Source organism: Cetorhinus maximus, chromosome 12 (assembly GCF_964194155.1).
Source record: "Cetorhinus maximus chromosome 12, sCetMax3.hap1.1, whole genome shotgun sequence".
Taxonomy (NCBI): Eukaryota; Metazoa; Chordata; class Chondrichthyes; order Lamniformes; family Cetorhinidae; genus Cetorhinus; species Cetorhinus maximus.
Window position 1 is genome coordinate 96,884,249 of NC_135890.1, and position 22,648 is coordinate 96,906,896.

Here is a 22,648-nt window from a genome sequence, read left to right on the forward strand (position 1 = left end):
GAACTAATTTGATGGGAAACAAAAGCAAAACACTGCAGATGCTGGAAATCTGGCATAAAAACAGATATATTTGGGTCTGAAGCATTTGTGAAAAGAGAAACAGAGCTAATATTTCAGACCGATGATCTTTCATCAGTTCTGTTCTTATTACTAATTTGATGAGATTATTTTGAGAAAAGATATTGTTTTGGTTCTGTCTTTCCAGATCTTGTTAATGGTTGGGATGAACTGAGTATTATGTTTGACAGCATGCTCCTACAGGAACACTTGTGACTGAAAAATATATTTTTGGACTGTTCGCTAGTGCAACAAGGGACACTTACACCTTAAGTGGAATTATGGAAAAGCTTGTACTTACTGCTTGGTGGCATGTTTTGTTTAAATGCAGTGGACCAAAGCTAATAATTCTTAAAATTTATGTAAATCTTTTCAATGTGGTAACAACATTTCTTTATCGTTGGTCCTGCAGTTGGAAGATGTGACACAGCAGAATATTTTTATTATGAATTCTTAAACCCTTTTGTCATATAACATAAAAAGCACCATGATCTTTAATCACTTGTCATGGTGAACAATGATAAACTCTGCAGCACTGATCAAATGATAAGCAAGTGAACAAATAACCAATCCTGCAAACAGGATATAAAGCAACAATTGGAGTGTAACATAATCTCAGCATTCTGAGGCCTTCTTAAACACAATGACCCTAAACCTTACAGCATTGTGCAGCCCAGCTGTTGTTCTGCACATAGAAGATGTCATAGCCTGATATCTCAGACAAGAAATTACAGTTGCCTGACACAAGCTCTCATTAGTTGGGACATAAATTGGGACATGTAGTGCCTGTTTTTTTCATTGCTCCACAATAAACTAAGACTCAGAAGGGGTCTAAGATGTGCATGCAAGGGACAGCATCTTGTTTAAGGGTTTTGTATGCATACACTTAACAGCTGGCAGCATGAACAACAGAGAGATCATGCTATCAAACTGTGCTGATTTGAAGCCGCCATTGCCATTTTGCAACTCCACACTTCAACCAACGCTGTGTCTTAACTTCACATAGCAGAATATGATGTTAAATGGCTTGAAGGATCCCTCACCAACACTAATCATTAAGTATTTACAGGTTAGCTGTTGGATTATTTCTTGCTGCAGGTGCAGAGATATGCATTTTTGGAAGTTTTCCAACCTTAGCTAAAGTTTGATCAAGCACTGTGCAGATAGTGGTCTGGCTGGTCTTGCGGTATTTCCTGTATCATAAATACTGCTTCCAAACCTGGGTAGCCTGGCAGGGGTTCCTCTCAGAATTGAACATGACTGAGAGAATGAAGAGAGGCTAAATCCACAAAGAGTCTTCAGGATGCAATTCTTTTAACTCAGCTTCAGTGACAACCAATGCATGAGATGGTTTTGTAATCTGAAGAAGGTCAAGATTGGAATCTGTTAACTGCTACAGCCTCAAAGAAGGGCAAGGGCAGCCTTACCTGTGGCTGTCAAGGTGATTGGGGCTCTTAATTGTTATTTCTCTGGCTTCTCCTCAAGATGTCCTGCAATTTGCACTGCAGTATAAAGAAAGTCACTGAGACTCTTTGCACAATAAGAAACACATTCATCTCATTCCCTCTTGCCGTAGAGAAGCAGGAGTAAAGACAGGGATTTGCATTGCCTCCTCATGATGTGCAGGATGCCATTGACAGCATGCACTTTGTGTGCTTTTTATGTGAACTCAGCCATATTCATCCACAGAAAGGGATTCCACTCCCTCAATGTGTAGCTTGTGTGAGACCACAGGCAACATGTCATGCGGATGAAACCCAGTATCCTGGCATTAGTCACGATTCCTCCATTCTGCAGCAGTCCTCTGTGCCACCTGTATTTGATCCATCACAGCAAGTCAAAGGCCAGTTACTGTTTGACAAAAGTTATCTAACTAATGACGGCTGATTACTCCAGTTGGAATGCAGGCACATGTGGCCTACCAGCCTGCAATGAGAATCATACTGCCAAAAGCAACATTATGGAGCACACCATCAGCGTCCTCATACAACGCTTCACTGCCTGTATTGCTTTGGAGGAGCCTTGCAGTCCTCAGTACTCGGCTGAGTGGGTATCGAGATTTGTGGTAGTATTCTGCATAACGCACAACCTGGCCATTGAGGGAGCAGCCTTCGCCACCATTTATCAAGCAAGAATCTGACGAGAAGAAAGAAGTGGAGGAAGAACCAGGGGCAGCTGCAATGTAGATGGGCCCCTTTTACCAGAGCTCTACATGATGAGATTGTCGTTTACTAGTAATCTCAACAACACCTCCCCATTCACCAACAGTCAGACATTCTTTACCTTTCCATTGACCATCACGTTAACCTATTTCTGACAATACATTTTGGTTCCTCCCTTAGTCTGCTGCAGAAGTAAAGGTCAGCACCAAATGCAAATCAAAAAACCTAAATTTATCAATTCACTCAACACAAGATGCATACAAGATGAAACTAATCACCCTTGTACATTCCTTTGATGACTCTCTTCAGTGTGCTTTTATCTTTCCTAGTGCTCCTACGTGGTGTTTCCTCTGTGGCTATAGCATGGAAGGTGAAAGACTGCTGATCTCCAATTGAGATGACTACAGAAGGAGGAAAACCTGGAGCAAGCTCTGTGCCTAGACAGCCTGGACGCAAACTGCAGCATTTCAATCTGGGCTACTGCACTTTGGGCTGGCTAGCTGATGGGCAATAACAAAAGAACTGGTGAAGTGGGAGGGATGGGAACATTAAAGCTGTCAGAGTGCACAGCAGGTTCCTGTTAAATGAACTGGCTGCCACTCCTAAGACAGCATCTCAGAAAACCTGGTTATCTGTTGTTAAACCAATTGCTGACATACTGGAGGTGTCTTTGAACAGTGGTACCCAGAGCTATAAAGGCAGCAGTGAGGCCTGTGCCTATTTGGTGCTCCATGCTTCTCGACTTTGTGCCCAGGTTTTTTGGTAGGCTTTCGAGTGCACCGTGCACTTCATCTGAAGCCCCTGCAGCAGAACTAGTGTTTGAACATAAATATTCAACAACAACTACTATTTTTTAAAATAAAAACAAAATACTGCGGCTGCTGGAAATCTGAAACAAAAACAGAAAATGCTGGAAAAACTCAGGTCGGCTTGTTTTTTTTGTTTGACTGATTCCAAAAGAAGTGCTTTTCTGTTAAAGGCCTTATTGTAGTGGGACTGTGTATGGTGGTGGTGTACAATTTTCAGGGCATTACTGTTGAAAAGTATTTTGCTAATTGTATTAGTTTTAAATCTAGAAGAAATAGATGACATTTCCGACATTATCAGCTTTTGTCTGCAACACAAAGAAGCTGGCATAATGCAGTGAGGTACACTTAACTTGACTTTTACACCATAAATGCTATGGTGTAAACCTTAGTATATATGGTAGTTGCCCCTTAAATAGTTACAGTTGATTTTTCCCCTTTCAGTTGATAATTTTTGGAAATTCAGCCACTTTGTTTTTAAGTTAAAGAACTCAATCTATTTCTGAAAGGTAAATAACATTTTGGTTGTTTTATTTGGAGATGTTTAAGATTAGAAATATTGCTCCAATCCAATGGATTACAGATTCATGCTTTTGTTCTGTAAGCAGTTTCTGGCTTTGAGCATGTTGTCAGAGGATAAGAGAACAACAAACTGAGAGAATCAGCATGAATTTGAGGACTTGGAAACATTACATCATTGCCCTTTTAGTCATAGAATGATGCACAGCAGAGGAAGATGCTTAGAAAGGGATTAAGTATTACATTGTTTAAGACCTGAACCTTTCATCTCTGGGAAATGGCATTACATCCAACTTACTGATAGGATGCATGACCCTTGCATTTGCCAGCTGTAAGGGGTTTATGTGAAATATCTTTGAGTAGTCTAGTTCCTTACAGTTATAAGCCCACTCAACAACAAGTGGGGTCCCAGTGCAGTGTATTCTTGATGTCCTCCACAGTGTTATGTCTGTCAACTCTGTCAATACTCTCATATACAGATTAGCTAGCTACTTGGGCAAGATGTCCGAGGATGCCTGGCACCTGTGACGCAGTACTCCGACTATTAGATAATTCACCACAAAAATACTTTTGATGATGTTAATGGCAATTGGAATTAAAGTTAAATGTCAGTAGATAGAGAGATGGTTGGATGACAGAAATAAAGGGGTGTGGGTAAAAGGAAATTCCTTGGAATGGAAAGGTGGTAGTGAGTGGCGTTACATATTGGTCTCTTCTGGGTTTCTGTTGCTTGATATATATGTAAGTATTTTTGGACATGTGAATTCCATTTGCGGGTGACACTAAATTAGGGGTGGGGGTGCAGGGGTTAGTAAACTATAACAGATCGTTAAAGACTGAAGGAGAATTACAATGGTTACAGCACATAGAGGCCATTCGGACCGTCAAGTTCACGCCAGCTTTCTGCAAGAGCAATTCAGCTAGTCCCATGCTCTGTCCTTTTCCCATAACCCTGCATTTTTTCATCTTCAGGAGCTTACCTAATTTGCTTTTGAAGGCCACTGTTGAATCCACCTCCACCAGCACCTCAGGCATGCCAGATCCTAATGACTCTGCATAAAAGAACTTCCCTCATGTCAGCATTGGCTCTTTTGCCAGTCATTAAATCTGTGTCCTCTGGTTCTCGATTCCTCCACCATAGTGAATCACCTCACAGTTTAAAATACTTCCATGTTTTGTGTCATCTGCAAATTTTTTAATTATGCTTTGTGCACCCAAGTTTAAGTTATTAATATATATCAAGTAAAGCAGTGGTCCTAATACTGATCCCTGGGGAACACCACTGTATACCTTCTTGCAGTCTGAAAAACAACCATTTACCACTACTCTGCTAACGTGTCACTCAGCCAACTTTATATTCAGGTCGCCGCTGTCCCTTTTATTCCTTGGGCCTCAATTTTGCTCGCAAGTCTATATGGCACTTTATCAAATGCCTTTTGGAAGTCCATATACACAACATCAACTGCATTACCCTCATTAACCCTCTCTTACCTCATTAAAAAAATCAAGTTAGTTAAGCACAAATTCTCTTTAACAAATCTGTTCTTACTTTCCTTAATTAATCACATTTGTCCAAGTGACTGTTAACTTTGTCCCAGATTATCTTTTGTACTTTACCACCACTGAGTTTAAACTGTTTAAATTGTTGCTGAGCTAATCATTTTTTGAACAAGGACTGTAACATTTGCAATTCTCCTGTCCTCTGGCAGTATCCCGGTATCTCTGCAATTACCACCCTTCCCCTGGAATTCTCAGATGCATCCCACCAGTCCCAGTGAATTGTCAACTTTAAGTAGCCAACAAAAGCAAAAGTTCCGAGGTAACGATTGCACAGCAATTGCCTGGGAAGTTCAAACTTCATGTGGGCATTTGCCCTCCATTGGGAACCATCTGAAAATGTGATTTAAATCACAAACTTCAGACGGTTCTGACTGTCTTACCAGAATAATTACACAGCAAAAGATAGAATTAAAACCACTTCTGGCTGACTATTGTGCTGACCTTCCCATACACACCATGGGGTACCCCTACTTCCTGGCGCACACAGGAACACCGACGACACACCCCCAATCCTGACTACAACCATCCCAACAGACCACCCAACCTCCCTCTGATTGACCCCCTGCCATTGACCACCCGACCCGCCAATCAACCAAATTCCCCTCCACCAACCAATTTTTTCCCACCCTAGCCCCCACTACTGACCACCCAAACCCACCGCACCACTGACCAGCTGACTGATCCCCACCCCGACTGACCATCGCCCCCTCGACTTGCACCACCATCCCACTGACTGCACCCACGTTATAGTTCTTGCACTGTTCAAATTTTCCTCCAGATTTGCTCCTCTATATCTTTCTCACTGGTTGGTGGCATATAGAATATATCAAGCAGTGTAATGACACCAAGATTGTTTCTCAACTTTGTCCTTGAATGCACCAGAATGTCCTGTCTCTCTCAAATACTGTAACATTCTACTTAATCAATACTTCCAACCATCCTCCTCTCCTTCTCTACCTTTCCTGAACACCTTGTATCCAGCGACATCTACAGCTCCTTATTTATCATGCTTGGTACATTTCCATATGTGAACTGTAAACCTGAATTAGATCTTACTGTATTTCCTCCTAGTGTGACCCCACCTATCACTTTTCTATTTCTTACTTCAGTGCTACCTGTCTCTCAATTCTTTCTGCATCCTTTCTAATGCTATATCCTGGCTCCTGTCCCCCATCAAGTTAGTTTAAACTTGTAAATGGTACAATTTTAAATGGAGTAAATGTGCAAAAGGGTATGCAGGTCAAAGGGGACAGCATAAGTAAATAAGAGAGTAAAGAGGGATGGCATAAAACTTATTTTTGTGTCTAGAGGTAGAGCATACACAAGCATGAAGATCATCTTAAATTGATAAAAGATTTTGTTTGTTTTTCCTTTGAGTTGGGTAGATTAAGGGCTGGTCTGAAAAAATCTTAAGAGTTCGAAAGCTCATATGCAATTTTTTTGTTGTTGCTGAGAAAGCACAAGTTTAAGCAGATCATTAAAAGAATTAATGGGGAAGTCAGAAAAAATCTGTTGAGATTGTTATAATCCTTGGCCAGACTGCCAAGTTATTGGTAAGATCCGGTTAGGGACCAATAACATTTTGTTTAAAGTTGACAAAGTTTGAAACTCAAGACACTTGCTAATTAGAATAAAGCTACAAGATTCCATGGTTTTGAACAAACAAAAATGGACTTTACTATACAAGGTCAGAAAGATAAAACAATTTACTCTGACATTCAGGGATAATAATTAGGTACATGTGAATTAACAGGAAAACTGTGGTCAAACACACCATACTGCGCAATAAATGCCAAATGCGACCAAAACAGGATTTCTCAACAGCCCACCCAAATGTTGTTAATACTGAGTCAGCCGTGCTGAAACTCTGTCTCTCGCACAAGGGTTTCCAATCTTTACCTTCAAAGATCTTGCCTTGGAATTCTCTCCAAAAGTCAATCAGTGATGGCCTACCTCGTAGGGCTTCAATCTGATCTCCCGAGAATCTGTTCCCCTGGATTCCCAAGTCTACAGTCGAGCATCAAATTACAGGCAGAACTTAAGATCTTTGGCTGTACCGAGCAGAATGCTACAGCTCCGTATGGTACGGCTCACAGCATGGAGTCACCAACATTTGGCTGCCTTTTTCACTTCAAGTCTGCTCCCCACAGTCATTTTCTTGTTTGGAGCCTGCTTCTCTGCTCCTCTTTCTCCTTAACTGGGACCTGTTTTTGTCCCCTGTCTCTCTCCCTTTCCTGGGACTTCCTTTTGGGACCTCTCCCTGTCCCCTGCCTGAGACACTTAGCGGCAGTGGTGCTCCTCACCCAGTCACCTGACCCAGGTTTTCACACCATTTTCCTTCTTGCGCAAGCGCGCTGGGCCCACAAAACATGAAAATTTAGATCTTCGCATGTGCAGAAGGTCCAGGGTCCATCAGGAGTTGAAGTTCCCGACCTCTGCGCTCTCCATTGAGATAAATTTGGTTTTCATAATGAGGTGGTGGTTATAACATTGGATGCTACAAACTGTTAAAGCAGAATCTGTCATTCCTTGAACAAGTGGAATACCAAAGGATGAAAAAAGTGAACAAGGGTGGGATTAGACTAGGTGGCTTCTCTGGAGAAAATACGAGCGATACACTAATGTTGACACATGGGTTTGAATTTGAAATGAATTGCTTGAAATAGATTTATAAATTGAGCCAATTCAGAATTTCTATATTCATTCCATGAACACAATACTGCTTGTTGCCAAATACAAATTTCTGCTGAGCATTACAATAAGAAATACTTGGTTCACCAAATTCTCAATCAGTGAATTCAATACTCGCTAAACAGTTCATCTGCTATGTAAGATTTTGAGATTTGCACGACCGAGTTATATCTCTGCTGGAACTTTTTATTATGTAAGAATGCTGAATGGATTCAAATTCGAAATAACTCAGCTTAAATCAAATCTACATCAGAATTACTACACCACAACACTGCAAGCAAAGCTCATATCCACAGCACAAACTCAGCTGGTCTCAACTCCAAATTCCTGCAGCTGTTACTCTTCTCTATCTCCCCCACCACATTATACCGACTCTCACTAAACATTAGTAAAGTGCTTGGTTTCAGTGGCAACCTATCCTTGCCCCAAAAGGGATGTGTGTCATCCACTTTTCCTTCCTATTTGTAATAGTTTACACTTTTTTTTGCAGGAAATGGTTGGGCAATATCTTCCCCTTCTGAATGCATCTTAACATCTGTTGACTGGGTTATTATACAGATAATCCTTATGTTTACTCCTGATAATTGATCACATTTTACATGGATTGACACCCATTTTGAACATTGGTATCACATTAGCCTGTTTTCAATCTACTGGTACCTCCACAATGTCCATTGACGCCCCCATAATGATTGCCCAAACCTCAGATCACATAGACCATAAGACCTAGGAGCAGAAATTAGGCCATTCGGCCCATCGAGTCTGCTCCGCCATTCAATCATGGCTGATAAGTTTCTCAACCCCGTTCTCCCGCCTTCTCCCCGTAACCTTTGATCCCCTTACCAATCAAGAACCTATCTATCTCGGTCTTAAATACACTCAATGACCTGGCCTCCACAGCCCTCTGTGGCAATGAATTCCATAGATTCACCACTCTCTGGCTAAAGAAGTTTCTCCTCATCTCTGTCCTAAAAGGTCTTCCCTTTACTCTGAGGCTGTGCCCTCGGGTCCTAGTCTCTCTTACTAATGGAAACATCTTCCCCACGTCCACTCTATCCAGTCCTTTCAGTATTATGTAAGTTTCAATCAGATCCCCCCTCATCCTTCTAAACTCCATCGAGTATAGACTGAGTCCTCAAACATTCCTCATATGTTAAGCCTTTCATTCCTGGGATCGTTCTCATGAACCTCCTCTGGACCCTCTCCAGGGCCAGCACATCCTTCCTGAGATACGGGGCCCAAAATTGCTCACAATATTCTAAATGTGGTCTGACCAGAGCCTTATAAAGCCTCAGCAGCACATCCTTGCTTTTATATTCTAGTCCTCTCGAAATAAATGCCAACATTGCATTTACTTTCCTAACTACCGACTCAACCTGCAAGTTAACCTTAAGAGAATCCTGGACTAGGACTCCCAAGTCCCTTTGCACTCCAGATTTCTGAATTCTCTCCCCATTTAGAAAATAGTCTATGCCTCTATTCTTCCTACCAAAGTGCATGACCTCACACTTCCCCACGTTGTATTCCATCTGTCACTTCTTTGCCCATTCTCCTAACCTGTCCAAATCCTTCTGCAGCCTCCCCGCCTCCTCAATACTACCTGTCCCTCCACCTATCTTTGTATCATCTGCAAACTTAGCCAGAATGCCCTCAGTTCCTTCATCTAGATCATTAATGTATAAATTGAAAAGTTGTGGTCCCAACACTGACCCCTGCGGAACTCCACTAGTTACTGGCCGACATCCTGAGAAGGACCCCCTTATCCCCACTCTCTGCCTCCTGCCAGACAGCCAATCTTCTATCCATGCCAGTACCTTGCCTCTAACACCATGGGCTCTTGTCTTACTGAGCAGCCTCCTGTGCGGCACCTTGTCAAAGGCCTTCTGGAAGTCCAAGTAGATAACATCCATTGGCTCTCCTTTGTCTAACCTACTCGTTACTTCCTCAAAGAATTCTAACAGATTTGTCAGGCATGATGAAACCATGCTGACTTTGCCCTATTTTGCCATACACTTCCAAGTATTCTGAAATCTCATCCTTAATAATGGACTCTAAAATTTTACCAACGACCAAGGTCAGGCTAATCGGTCTGTAATTTTCCGTCTTTTGCCTCATTCCCTTCTTAAACAGGGGGGTTACATTAGCGATTTTCCAGTCCTCTGGGACCCTCCCTGACTTGAGTGATTCCTGAAAGATCACCACTAACGCCTCCACTATCTCTTCAGCTATCTCCTTCAGAACTCTGGGGTGTAATCCATCTGGTCTAGGTGATTTATCCACCTTCAGACCTTTCAGTTTTCCTAGCACCTTCTCCTTGGTAATGGCCACCATACTCACCTCTGCCCCCTGACTCTCCTGAACTTTGGGGATGTTACTCGTGTTTTACACAGTGAAGACTGACGCAAAGTACCTATTCAGTTCCTCCGCCATTTCTTTGTTCCCCCCTACTACTTCTCCAGCGTCATTTTCCAGCGGCCCAATGTCCACTTTTGCCTCTCTCTTACCCTTTATATATCTAAAAAACTCTTGCAATCTTCTTTTATATTACTGGCTAGTTTACCCTCATATTTAATCTTCTCCCTCTTCATTTCTTTTTTAGTTGTTCTCTGTTGGTCTTTGTAGGCTTCCCAATCCCCTGGTTTCCCACTGCTCTTCACCGCATTGTATGCTTTCTCTTTAGCTTTTATGCTGTCCCTGACTTCCCTTGTCAACCATGGTTGCCTCGTCCTCCCTTTAGTATGCTGCTTCTTCTAGGGATGAATTTTTGCTGTGTCTCCCAAATTACTCACAGAAACTCCTGCCATTGTTGTTCCACTGTCTTTCCTGCTAGGCTCATCTCCCAGTCAATTCTGGCCAGCTCCTCCCTTATTCCTCTGTAGTTGCCTTTATTCAACTGTAATACTGTTACATCTGATTCCAGCTTTTTCCTCTCAAATTGCAGGGTAAATTCTATCATATTACGGTCACTTCATCCTAAGGGTTCCTTCACTTTAAGCTCCCTTATCAAATCTGCCTCATTACACATCACTAAATCTAGAATTGCCTGTTCCCTAGTGGGCTCCACCTCAAGCTGCTCCAAAAAGCCATCTCGTAGACATTCCACAAATTCCTTTTCTTGAGATCCACTACCAACCTGATTTTCCCAGTCTACCTGCATTTTGAAATCCCCCATGATCACTGTAACCTTGCCTTTCTTACACGCCTTTTCTATCTCCTGGTGTATCTTGTGCCCCACATCCTGACTACGGTTCAGAGGCCTGTACATAACTCCCATTATGGTTTTTTTACCTTTGCGGTTCCTCAACTCTACCCACACAGATTCTACATCATCTGACCCTACGTCATTTCTTGCTATCGATTTAACTTCATTTCTTACTAACAAAGCAACCCCACCCCCCCTGCCAACCTGCCTATCTTTTCGATAGGATGTATATCCTTGGATATTTAGCTCTCACTCCTGATCCCCTTGCAGCCGTGTCTCCGTGATGCCCACCACATCATACCTGCCAATTTCAATCTGCGCCACAAGCTCATTTACCTTATTTCGTATACTGCGTGCATTCAGATACAACACCTTCAGTCCTGTATTTCCCATCCCCTTTCTCATTGTTGTCCCTTTATCTGATGTGCTTGAAGTTAGATTCCTTGCCCTTTCCAAACACACTGTCCTATTTTGTGTTCTGGAGACTTTAATAGCCTCTCCTGGGCTCTCCTTTTCAGTTTTTTCATAATTTTCCATGAAGTTGAATCCACCCCCCACACGTTAACCTGCTGCTTTGTTTCCCATTAGTCATACTTCTTGGAGTTTTACCCTTCCCTCCCCCCCCAACTTTCTAGTTTAAAGTCCTGTTGACCACACTATTTACCCTTTTCGCTAAAACATTGGTCCCAGATCGGTTCAGGTGGAGACCATCCCAACGGTACAGATCCCTCCTGTTCCAATACTGATCCAAGTGCCCCACGAAATAGAACCCCTCTTTCCCGCACCACTCCTTTAGCCACGTGTTTACTTCCCTTATTCTCGCGTCCCTATGCCAATTTGCACGTGACTCGGGTAGTAATTCGGAGATTATAACCCTTGAGGACCTGTTCTTTAATTTAGTTCCTAGTTCCTGATAAACCCCAAACAGGCCCTCTTTCCTAGTCTTACCTATGTTATTTGTCCCAACGTGGACCACAACAACTGGATCCTCCCCCTCCCTCTCCAATATCCTTTCAAGCCGATCAGAGATGTCCCTCACCCTGGCACCGGGCAGGCAACATACCATGCGGGACTCTCGATCCTGCTTACAAAGGATGCTATCAATTTCCCTAATTATAGAATCCCCTACAACTACCACTTGTCTTTTTGCTCCCCCCTCTTGAATGGCCTCCTGTGCCATGGTGCCGTGGTCAGCTGGCTCATCCTCCCTACAGCCCGGTTCCTCATTCACACAGGGAGCAAGTACCTCGTACCTGTTGGACAAGGTCAAGAGCTGAAGCTCCTCTGTTCCTGAACACAGGATCCCTCTACCTGCCTCACTTGCAATCACACCCTGCTGACCCTGACCATTGACCAAACTTGAGGTACTTAATCTACCGGGTGTGACCGCCTCCTGAAACAAAGCATCCAGGTAACTCTCCCCCTCCCGGATGTGCTGCAGGGTCCGGAGCTTGGACTCCAGCTCATCAATTCTGAGCCAGAGTTCCTCCAGCAACCAACACTTGCTGCAGATGTGGTCACTGTGGCTCACAATGGGATCTGCCAGCTCCCACATCATACAGCTACAGCACATCACCTGCCCAGCCATCTTGACTTAGATAATTAATTTATTAATTAGCTTTGCAGTGTTTTTTTTTTCAAATTTGGTGCAGATTTCCTACCAACCAATCAGGTCACAGCTTTCCTGTGATGTCACTTTTTCAGTTTTGGCTTCAGTTACTCTGTGTCCCGAGGTCACCGCTCCGGTGCTCCTCCCTCCGAGTCTGCTCCGTGGAGACAAGGCCGCGAATCCCCTACGTAAGCTAGATTTATACTCACCGCTCCGGTGCTCCACCCTCCGAGTCTGCTCCCAGGATTTACTCACCAATCAGCTGCTTTTTCTTTAAAATCCACTTTCAGAAGAGTGTCCCTCACAGGTCTAGTGCACTCCTGAAGGCACCACCTCTTCCTCTCTCTTTTTAGGTTTGAGGAGGAGAGAGGGATGGAAACACTACAGCAATGTAATGTTCGGGGCTATTCCGTTCTTTGACAGTGGGTCCTCCTCAATTCCCTCCTGAGTCGCGGTGGCTGCGGTGACTTCTCCCAGAATGATTCAGTCACTTCTCACCAGCGCCCTCTGTTGGATGCTCTTCCTCCTGTTGAGTGCAAGAGTCCTTCTCCTCAATTCCCTCCTGAGTCGCAGTGGCTGTGGTGACTTCTCCCAGAATGCTTCAGTCACTTCTCACCAGCGCCCTCTGTTGGATGCTCTTCCTCCTGTTGAGTGCAAGAGTCCTTCTCGATTCCCTCCTAAGTCGCGGTGGCTGCGGTGACTTCTCCTAGAATGCTTCAGTCACTTCTCACCAGCGCCCTCTGTAGTCTCACAGCACAAGTTTGTTAATTTTCTGTTAACAGGGACAATAGTAATTAAGATAGCATTTCCTATTTTTAAAAATATTAAGCTGAGCGAGACAAGTGTACCACATTTTGTGACATGTGCTGGAAAATGTATTGAATAAAATTTGAAGCTGCAATCACCAAGGTTAAAATCGCAGAGTGCAGAAGAGGCCCTTCGGCCCATCGAGTCTGCACCGACTTATCGTCCTTCACTACATTCAACCTAATCCAAATTTTCTGCTAGTGCAACTTCATTGGTATCTTTTCTAGAATTGGTATCAGATTCAGAACAAGAGTTTAATAATTAAAATTAATTGGGATTCAATAATATTTGATTAGACTTTAGTTTTAGTTTCTGAGGTACAATCAAATCATCATTAAACTGTAATTTTTGTCAGCATTTTAATCCCCTAACTTCTCAGCATTGTTTATATATTTTAATAAGATATATTTGTTGCATTATTTTTGCAATAATATTCTGTGCAAATTCACTAGGGTAATGTGGGATTCAGGCTTCATAAAGCAACACCATATTATTTTGTGGGCTTTTCAAACCTCTGGTCTCCTTTTTCAGGTGATCAGGCGTCCTCAGATAAAGACCTATTGTTTCCGAAGCTTGTCTATTCTAGAACTTATGTTGATCTAACTAAAACTGTTGCCTAAAGTATAATATCTGTAATTATTAACACAAATGCCACTTTCAGAGAAGTGTGTAAAATGTAGTTAAAAATTCATCACTGAACTGAGGGATCTATTGTCAAACACTTGTTCATTCTTGTGTCAACTTTCCCCTAATTTCCAGAAGAAACAAGTCAGGAAATGTGAAATACTGCTACTCACATAGTAGCCAAAGGTAAAACACTTGAGTGTATAAGCCTGTAAGTTATCCCGTGCAACTAATAACTTTATGGCTGAAAACGCATTGCAATTAATGTGTGATCCAAGTCATTAAAGGATATGCATTCAAAAATCCCAACTTTTTTTGTCCCCCTAAGATTCTTCTATGGTCATGTAAAAGTCTAATCATCTGATATAGGAGACATGTTTACCTACCACACACATACCTACTCTTATATTAAAAAATTAGTGTCTGTTATGAATATCTAGATTAGGTCTGGTCAAGTGGCACACACCTGACCCCACACATAATTTAAATCAGTGTTCGCATTAATTTGTACATAAGTGTCAAACTATTGGCACAAACAGGTCCTGCTGTTCTGATTCAGGATTTATTCACCAGCAAGATAACAGTACTAATAACAGGCCATTGAAAGCTTCCAGGCCAACATGATCCAAACGGGACAAATCAGTAAATAAGAAATAGACGTGAAACTAAACTGAATTGTCTGGTCTCAAAGCCCGTATTATCAACACTCATAGATTGCAAATGGCCCACAAATGTTACAGTTCTATTATTACTGATTAGTCCATGGTTCCAATCAGGTTATTGAACAAAACAATTCAGTCCATTTTTAGCCACAAAAATGCTCCACAAGGTTAATTTAACATTTTATCCAATCTGCAAGCCCTCTACTCTCACTGAGCCTGGCTCTCCTTCCTTCCCACTTAGGTCCACCCCAAGTATTCTAGTTCTTTAGGCTCCCTCTAGTTAAGGCCCATCCATAGTATTCTGACTTTGGCCTTTTTCTTTTAATTCATTCATGGGACGTGAACATCGCTTGCAAGGTCAGAATTTATTGCCCATTCCTAATTGCCCACTTGATCCCAAATCTACCGACTAGCTCCCTGTCTGTCCTGACCATAAGGAAGTAGCCTGGACCAATTCAATCCAAGGTGCAGCAGTCAGTTTCTTACTTGGCTGAACCTGTCATTGAATGCAGTAACCACCTCTCTGCTTGTCCCAACCTGCCTCTGAATTCCGTGCGTCCCGACGTCACCACGCATCATTTAGATTTTCAGTTCGGCGGATGCACAACCGAACTGTCAAAGGCCTATTAAGGCCATTTAAAAACTAATTAAACTCATGAACTGAGCTGCCATCCAACCTTAAGGTTGGCGGGCAGGCAAAGAGCCCAGGCGGCCTTCACATTTTTCATGGAACCTCATCCATGGGTGGGATGAGGTTTCATGAAGTGTTTATAAATTGAATAAAAATTTTTATAAAAATTCAGTGACATGTCCCAGCTCATGTGACACTGTCACATTAGGGGTCATGTCTTAAAATATTTTTATTTAAATTTTTGAAAATTAAACTAATCTCCTTGAGGCACCTGTGTGCCTTAGAGAGATTTCTGCACTCTTTTGTGCACATGTGCAAACGAGTACAGGCCCCAACTCAGGGAACCCCCCGCCCACACAGAGAGCGCTCAGCACTTCCAGGCGCACATCACGCTGGGTGGGCCTTAATTGGCCTGCCCACGTAAAATGGCAACACAGACCTGATCAGGGGTGCACAACCCCCCCCCCCCCAGCAGGGGGAAAATTATCCCCCCTGAGTGCAGTTGCCAGCTTTTTGTCTGACCCAGGTATACAAGTCTTCACTTTCCAATCTTCTATCAGCCAAGTCCCTGGTCCCCTGCTGCCTCCCAACTCAGTTCCCTACATTCCTCGGTAAGTGATGTCCAAAATGTTACTCACTAACCACACCTGGCAAATTGGGAATCCAAGTAGCAAAAATGCTTTCTTGATTAGTTCATTAAAAATTGAATAATAGACACTGTTATTGGGCATGTTATTTCAATATTCATATTTGCACCCTGTATACATGTGCACTTTAACATTTTGATGCCTTTGTAGGTAAAATGGTAGACGAAAAACAGTGTATGATTGTTTTTCATCGGTGTGTGTGTGTGTGCTTTACTTTCTTCATTACTGAACAGTGGTAGATGTTTGTTAAGTAAATATAGACCTGAAGTACATTTACCTGCAAGGTTTGTTCTACTAAAATTAGTTTAGTATGGTTGAAACAGTGTCACAGGTAGCCACACTGAATGGCTAGTTGGTGATTTTATTGAACATTATTTTAGCCCAAAAGGACGTTAACACACATCCTACCCCGCCCCCCCCACCCCGGCCCCAGCCCCTAACTATTTTGCTTGGAGTATGAAGTTTCTAATTATGTCAACATGAAAATATTATTTGTCCTCTTATTTGAATGGATCACACATTAATTATGATGACAATTTCTAGGGATGAATAATATACTGTGGTCTTTGCCTGCATGGTGCTTACTAAAGCATGCTTTAAACTTTGAGAAATTCCATACAAATGGCCCATCCAGTCTTTACACTACTGGTAGCATGGTGCTTATTGCTTGCATGAACTAGTTTGTATTTTGCCAGTAATCACTTGTTATAAAGGGGTATCTTAATTGTCATTTTAAATCAAATCTGTCGATAACCAAATTCACTAATGATATTGTAACCCACATGGAAGCTTTAATATGTATTTGTTGTCTAGCAGTGTTCCCAGAACAAATTCCGGATTTTGGCTATGTGCAGAGAAGCCTGGGTTATTTGTTCTATCTGATCGTTATTGGTTTTTATTTTCTCTCTTATTTCAATGTGGATTATTTTCTGTCCTTTATTTGGTTGGTTTCATTTTATTCTTGCAAATTTATATTCAAATCAACTCCACAAGTCATTGGTAAGTTCCGTAATTAGTATTTGAATAATATACTTTGTGACAGGTAATGATAAATATTATGTCAAATAACAAACGTCTGTTATTTTTATGTCTGTGCTTCACATGGTTCTTAGTGACCAAAAATGTACTTTTAACAGTAGTCCATTTTGTGTGTATACGTGTATAATTTTGGAGTTTGTTTCCAGCCTTTTTCAACATTGCTGGTTATGGGGTGCAAGAGTAGGCTGATGTGATTCAACTGCCAATTTTCCCCTTTCGTTTTTAATAACAAAAGAACTAAGATTCCACTTGAGTTCCCTTTAACCCAACTGACACTGAGGGCTCACTGGATGAAAACTATGTTCCTCCACTTCAGGCACAGCAGATTGGAGCACCAGTGCACTACATCATCATATTGTTTGATTTTTAGAACATTAAAGCGAGACTCCCATCTGGTTACTTCTATTCTGTATTTCAATGCTCTTCTTCCATTTCTAAATGCCAGTTCATATGAAGTGTATAGAAATAATGCACACAGGAAAAATCATATACTAAACTAAAAGAGAAAGCAAAGAGGTTTAGTGATAATAGACAACAGAGAACTGTTCTGACAAGCAATCACAAAAAAAATAGATGCAAATATCACTGTTTTGTGATAATACCAACACCAGTACATCTAGATTTCCAGTTAGCAAAAGTGTTGCCCACGTTACCATTAAGGAGAATGCTAAGTGCAATAGAGAATTACAGAACATAAGGAAAAACAGTAGAGAAGCAACATTGCTCAGTTGAATGTCCAAAATATTTTCCCTCACTGTGGAAAAAAATATCTGTAGTGTTTGATTTTCTGGGTTCTTTAAATATGTTGCAGAAGTTAAACGTTGGTTTCCAAAATTCGTTAATGTCACATTTTGCTTTGTGTTGTTATCTCATAATCTCTGTATAATGTTTATACTTCAGTCAGCAACCCTTAAAATTAGCTCCTTACAAATCTGTCTTTCAGCATTCAGAGTTACTGGCAAATTCAAACACTGCATGAAATATAATTAAATACAATTTCTGCATAACAAATGCATAATGTCTACAAAACATGAATTTCTTTGTCATCTAAGGCGACTTTGTATCACTTATTATGAAAGAGAGCGTATAGCAATTGTACAAAGGGAAAGAAGTTTAGCTTATAACTTTATTAATCAGTCTTCTGTTGAGTGACCAGAACCAAAGCAAGTGAGCTTGTAACATTTCACCTAGGAATATGGATGTTTTTCTTCCATTCAGTACATTCTGGATAATAGTCTACGTTAATATTATAACCATATCCAGCATGTAGTTTTCTTGTATACCCTTGCCCAATAAAAGAGCAACATTGATTTAAAAGTAATGAATTTATGAACAAAATTGGTGACACTTAGTGTTTACATGAAGCTGATACTTGTAATCAAGTCTCCTTAAATCTCTCATCCCAAACCCTTTTTATGAATATGCAGTGCAAAATTGAGATCTCTAGAACAGTTGACATGGGAAAGAAGGTACTTTACACAGCTATGAGGTTGTGGAATTCACTTCTAGGGTTAGTGGTTGAGGCAAAATCTATGATAACATTCAAGATTAGACTGCTTAGGTGAACAGAGGAAATAAGAGTTGAAGATGTATGGGAACAAGGTCATTAAATATGATTAAAATTATTTGCGCTCACAGAGAATAAATATTTGAAATGGACTAATTGGGTGGAATAGCCTTTTAGCGTGTTGTATCCTCTATTTCTGTGTTACCTAAACTGTTAAAGGAAACAAGTCATTCAAAGGGAAGAACTAAATGGTTTGGAATTTGTCAAAAATAAAGTGGATAATTTAGCGAAATACAATAAAGTTTTCGTTTTTAATAAAGACAAAATGAATTAGTGATTTGATTGAAAAAGGGCTCATTTTGTTTTACTGGTATATTTTGCTTTATTTACTCTGTTTTTATGAGGAAAGTATCATCATGGATCATTGTATGGGGACCAGACTACAAATGGTTATGGCCCTACAGTGGGGTGTTTCCAGAATGTACTTGTAATAACCATGATGTTTCCACATGCTTGGTACTTGTGTATAGTTTGCAATACAACAGCAAAGGGATCAGACTATGTGACAGAGAAATATTTTTGTTTTTGCATAACAGTTAAAATCTCCTTTTACTTTAAAATATTGTAATGTCTGCAAGGATACTTTGTTATCACAAAAACAATTATCATTAATATTACTAAGACCACTTGCTTCAAACTGCAAAACATCACCTGTCTCGGCCCTCCTTCAGCCTATCTGCTGTTGAAACTCTCCTTCATGCCTTTGTTACGTCCAACTCAATTATTCCAATGCTCTCCTGGACCACCTTCCATAAACCTGAGTATCCAAAATTCTACTGCCTGTATCCTAACTCATGCCAAGTCTCATTCACACATTACCTCTGTACTTGCTGATCTACATTGACTCCCGGTCTAGCAACATCTCAATTTTAACACCCTCAATCTTGTGTTCAAATCCATCCATGGCCTCATCCCTCACTATCTCTGCAACCTCATCCAGCCTTACAACCCTCCTAAATATCTGCAATCCTAATTTTGGCCTCTTTGGATTCCTGATTTCTTTCACTCCACGATCGGTTCCTATGCCTTCAGCTCTGAAATTCCCTCCCTAAATCTCTTTACTCTTATCTCTCTTTCTTGAAATCACTTTTCCTTTGAAACCTTCTTCTTTAACTAAGCTTTTGGTCACCTGTTACAATATTTGTTTATGTGGCTGTGTTATATTTGAACTGATAACACCCCCATAAAGTGCCTTGGGACCATTTGCTAGGTCAAAGATACTACATAAATGTAAGTAGTTGTTAACTATGGTGTATGGGAGATATCTACATCCAATGAATGCATAAAACTTTGTGTGAGGCTAAACCAGTTACATAGGTTGCATGTTTTGGTGCTTGTGGCATGTTGATTAAAGCGTAATCAGCCAGCTTCCATATCTCAAGACTACCTGGTAATTTTGCACAAATTGCTAATTGCTCTCACATATATTCAGTAGGAATGATGCTTCGAGGTTAAGGTAACATTTGGCTTTGTACCTGAGCTGGGAATGCTTAAATTATGGGGTGACAAATGTGAAATACATATTCCATTCCCACATTAGTTAGTATTCCGCATCTTGCGACCAAAAATTCACGAAATATTGTACAAAATAGTGATAAAACACTGAAGAGCTTCCTATCAATGTTCTTGCTACTGCTGGGATCTGATGTATGTTTTCTTTCAACAGGAAACAAGGTAGTGGAGATAGTCTGAAGAGCCCTGACCTGCCAGAAGTTGGAGAGGATGAGGTTCTGTCATGAAGCTACATGCAATAAAGGACATTGTGCATGTTCTCCGGGTGCCCCAATAAGATTGAGTCAGCTGCTGGAGGATGGCAGATGTGTCAGAGGCCTTGAATGCATTAGAAGGGCATTTCTAAGGCATAAGTTCCCAGCAGCAGTCAAATCACAAGAAGTTTTAATGTCTTTTGTGGTTTTGCATGAAAATGCTTTGAAATGTTTCATTGCTTGGAACACAAGTAATTTGGGTGCAGGGCATGGAAATAGTGATGTGTGGGTATAGATGTCTGGTTTTAACATTTTAAATCTTTATACAAGATAATTTACTTTTTTAAAGTATCTGTGGTGCATTTAATTAAGGTAATTGTGCATGTTTCTTAAAGGCGCTATGGGGCCCAGAATTTCTCCTTAAAATGGAGGAGAATGTAGGTATTTGAAAAGTGATTTTTAATGCCATAATATCAATTAAGATGCATATTATAAAATGTTTACAATATTAGCTTAATGTTCAGATCTGGGTTTAACCTTTTTTAATTCTGTATTTACCAGGTAATATCAATTTGGCTAAAGTACTACAATATCAAAAAATAATGTACCTTATTAACATAGGTTAGTTTGCATAATATTTCATAGACTAGTTTATATGGGCCATGTAGTTCATTAAACTTAATTTTACTTCATAAAATGTACTGTAGTGATTGTAGTGAAGACATTTTAATATTTTGATCCTTATTCCTAATTGCCATAAGCAATCATACCTTCTTTGTAGAAGTGCTAGACCCCTAGATAGCTGGATTACTTATTTTTGAAATATTTTGCATATGAAGAGTGTGTTTGATAATGCATATTAATCAGCGTAACAAGAATTTATCATAGCATTATTTCGTTCAGGGTTAAATATTGCAGTATATATAGGCGGCAAGGTTTTCTGTAAAAAAAAATTACCTCATTTTTAAGGGTATAGTCTCCCATATTGGCTTTGATAACCAAACCTGTCCCATTTTTCATGAAAGCTGTTCTTTGAAAGCAAAATTACAAGTGCAGAAAAGTGCAACAATTCCTTAGTGTATTTTTTTCCAGATAGTGAGTACCAATTCTATGGTATGCAATGTGCTTCAATTAATCAATGGAATGTTTTAGCAGAGGGCAGATGCTTTACATTTGTTGTGAATTTCTCAATGTGTGATTTCTACTGAAAGCACTGTAGGGGACTACAGATCCTTTCATAATAAAGAGTAATAAGAAATTAAATGGAAATAGTTGTTAGAAGTTTTTATTTGTAAATGCATATAGAGGGAAAAAATTATGCTTCCCTGTTCATGGTCATGTGATTTTAATGCAGTTATGTATTACATTTATATAGAAACTTCCCGCTGTTAATTATCTCACTGTTTAAGAATGATAAATATAAATTTGTAATGTAGAAAAACCATTATTGTCATGTAACAGTGTAAAACGTGTTTGGGTAAAACCTCACCTACTTTAAGATGCTCCTTAAAACCTACCTCTCTGAGCAAGCTTTTAGTCATTTGTCCTAACATCATCTTTGGCTGAATGTCAATTTGTGTATGATTATGCTCCTGTGAAGCGCCTTGGAACGTTTAACTATGTCAGAGGCGCTGTATTATTGCAAGTTGTTGATGAAATGTGTGTTCACACTGAAAACAAAGGACACAGTGGCCTTTTATCCTTTTGTGGTGTTGACAATTTTCAGTGCTCAACTACAAGTTATAATTATGATACATTGCTGCAATATTTCTCAAATAAATTGCCAAATATAATGTGTGCATTTAATAAAACAGATTCTTATGCTTAAGTTTTATAGTGGTCAAATATTATCTATTATGTACTGATGAAAATAGTAATTATACTTGATTATCAGTTATGTCCATGCATATTTAAAATAGATGCTCTCTAAATATCTCTAACATTAAAATTTGCTCTAGCTGTTTCATGGTGAACTTTCATCCAGTATTTCATTACCAAAAGCTTTTGTTTTCTATGAATAGATAAAATATAAGTAAATTAAATGTAAACATTATCTAAGGTCTTGAAATACAACCATTACTTTGGCAGCTGGAAGCACTGCATCTGTTAAAGTTTGTCAACTTTTTACTGTAGGTCGCATAGTAAAGTGATATATTTGTGAAAAATGCTTGATTATGTGATGGGTTACAGGATAATGTAATAAATGGATGTTTATAGGAATGCTTGATAAGTAATTTATGTTGAGATTTTATTGATTATAATAATGGATTTCTAGAAGTTATAAGGCAGTTGTAAAACTTGTTTATATTCTGCATTAAACTGTGTACTGTTTTCATCAATAAAAACATTTATTACGGTCA

At 40.3% G+C, this 22,648-nt stretch overlaps 1 protein-coding gene across 1 annotated transcript in view; it reads left to right on the top strand.

Annotated features, from left to right (window-relative positions):
• The window catches only part of LOC144687724 (calcium/calmodulin-dependent protein kinase kinase 2-like), a 121,332-nt gene extending 98,684 nt beyond the window's left edge, over nt 1-22,648 (top strand). Inside the window, exons 17-18 of the mRNA XM_078554169.1 lie at nt 14,173-14,223; nt 20,249-22,648. Of these exons, the coding sequence (XP_078410295.1) occupies nt 14,173-14,223; nt 20,249-20,321 (124 nt within the window). The 3' untranslated portion in view covers nt 20,322-22,648. The remainder of the gene's footprint in view (nt 1-14,172; nt 14,224-20,248) is intronic.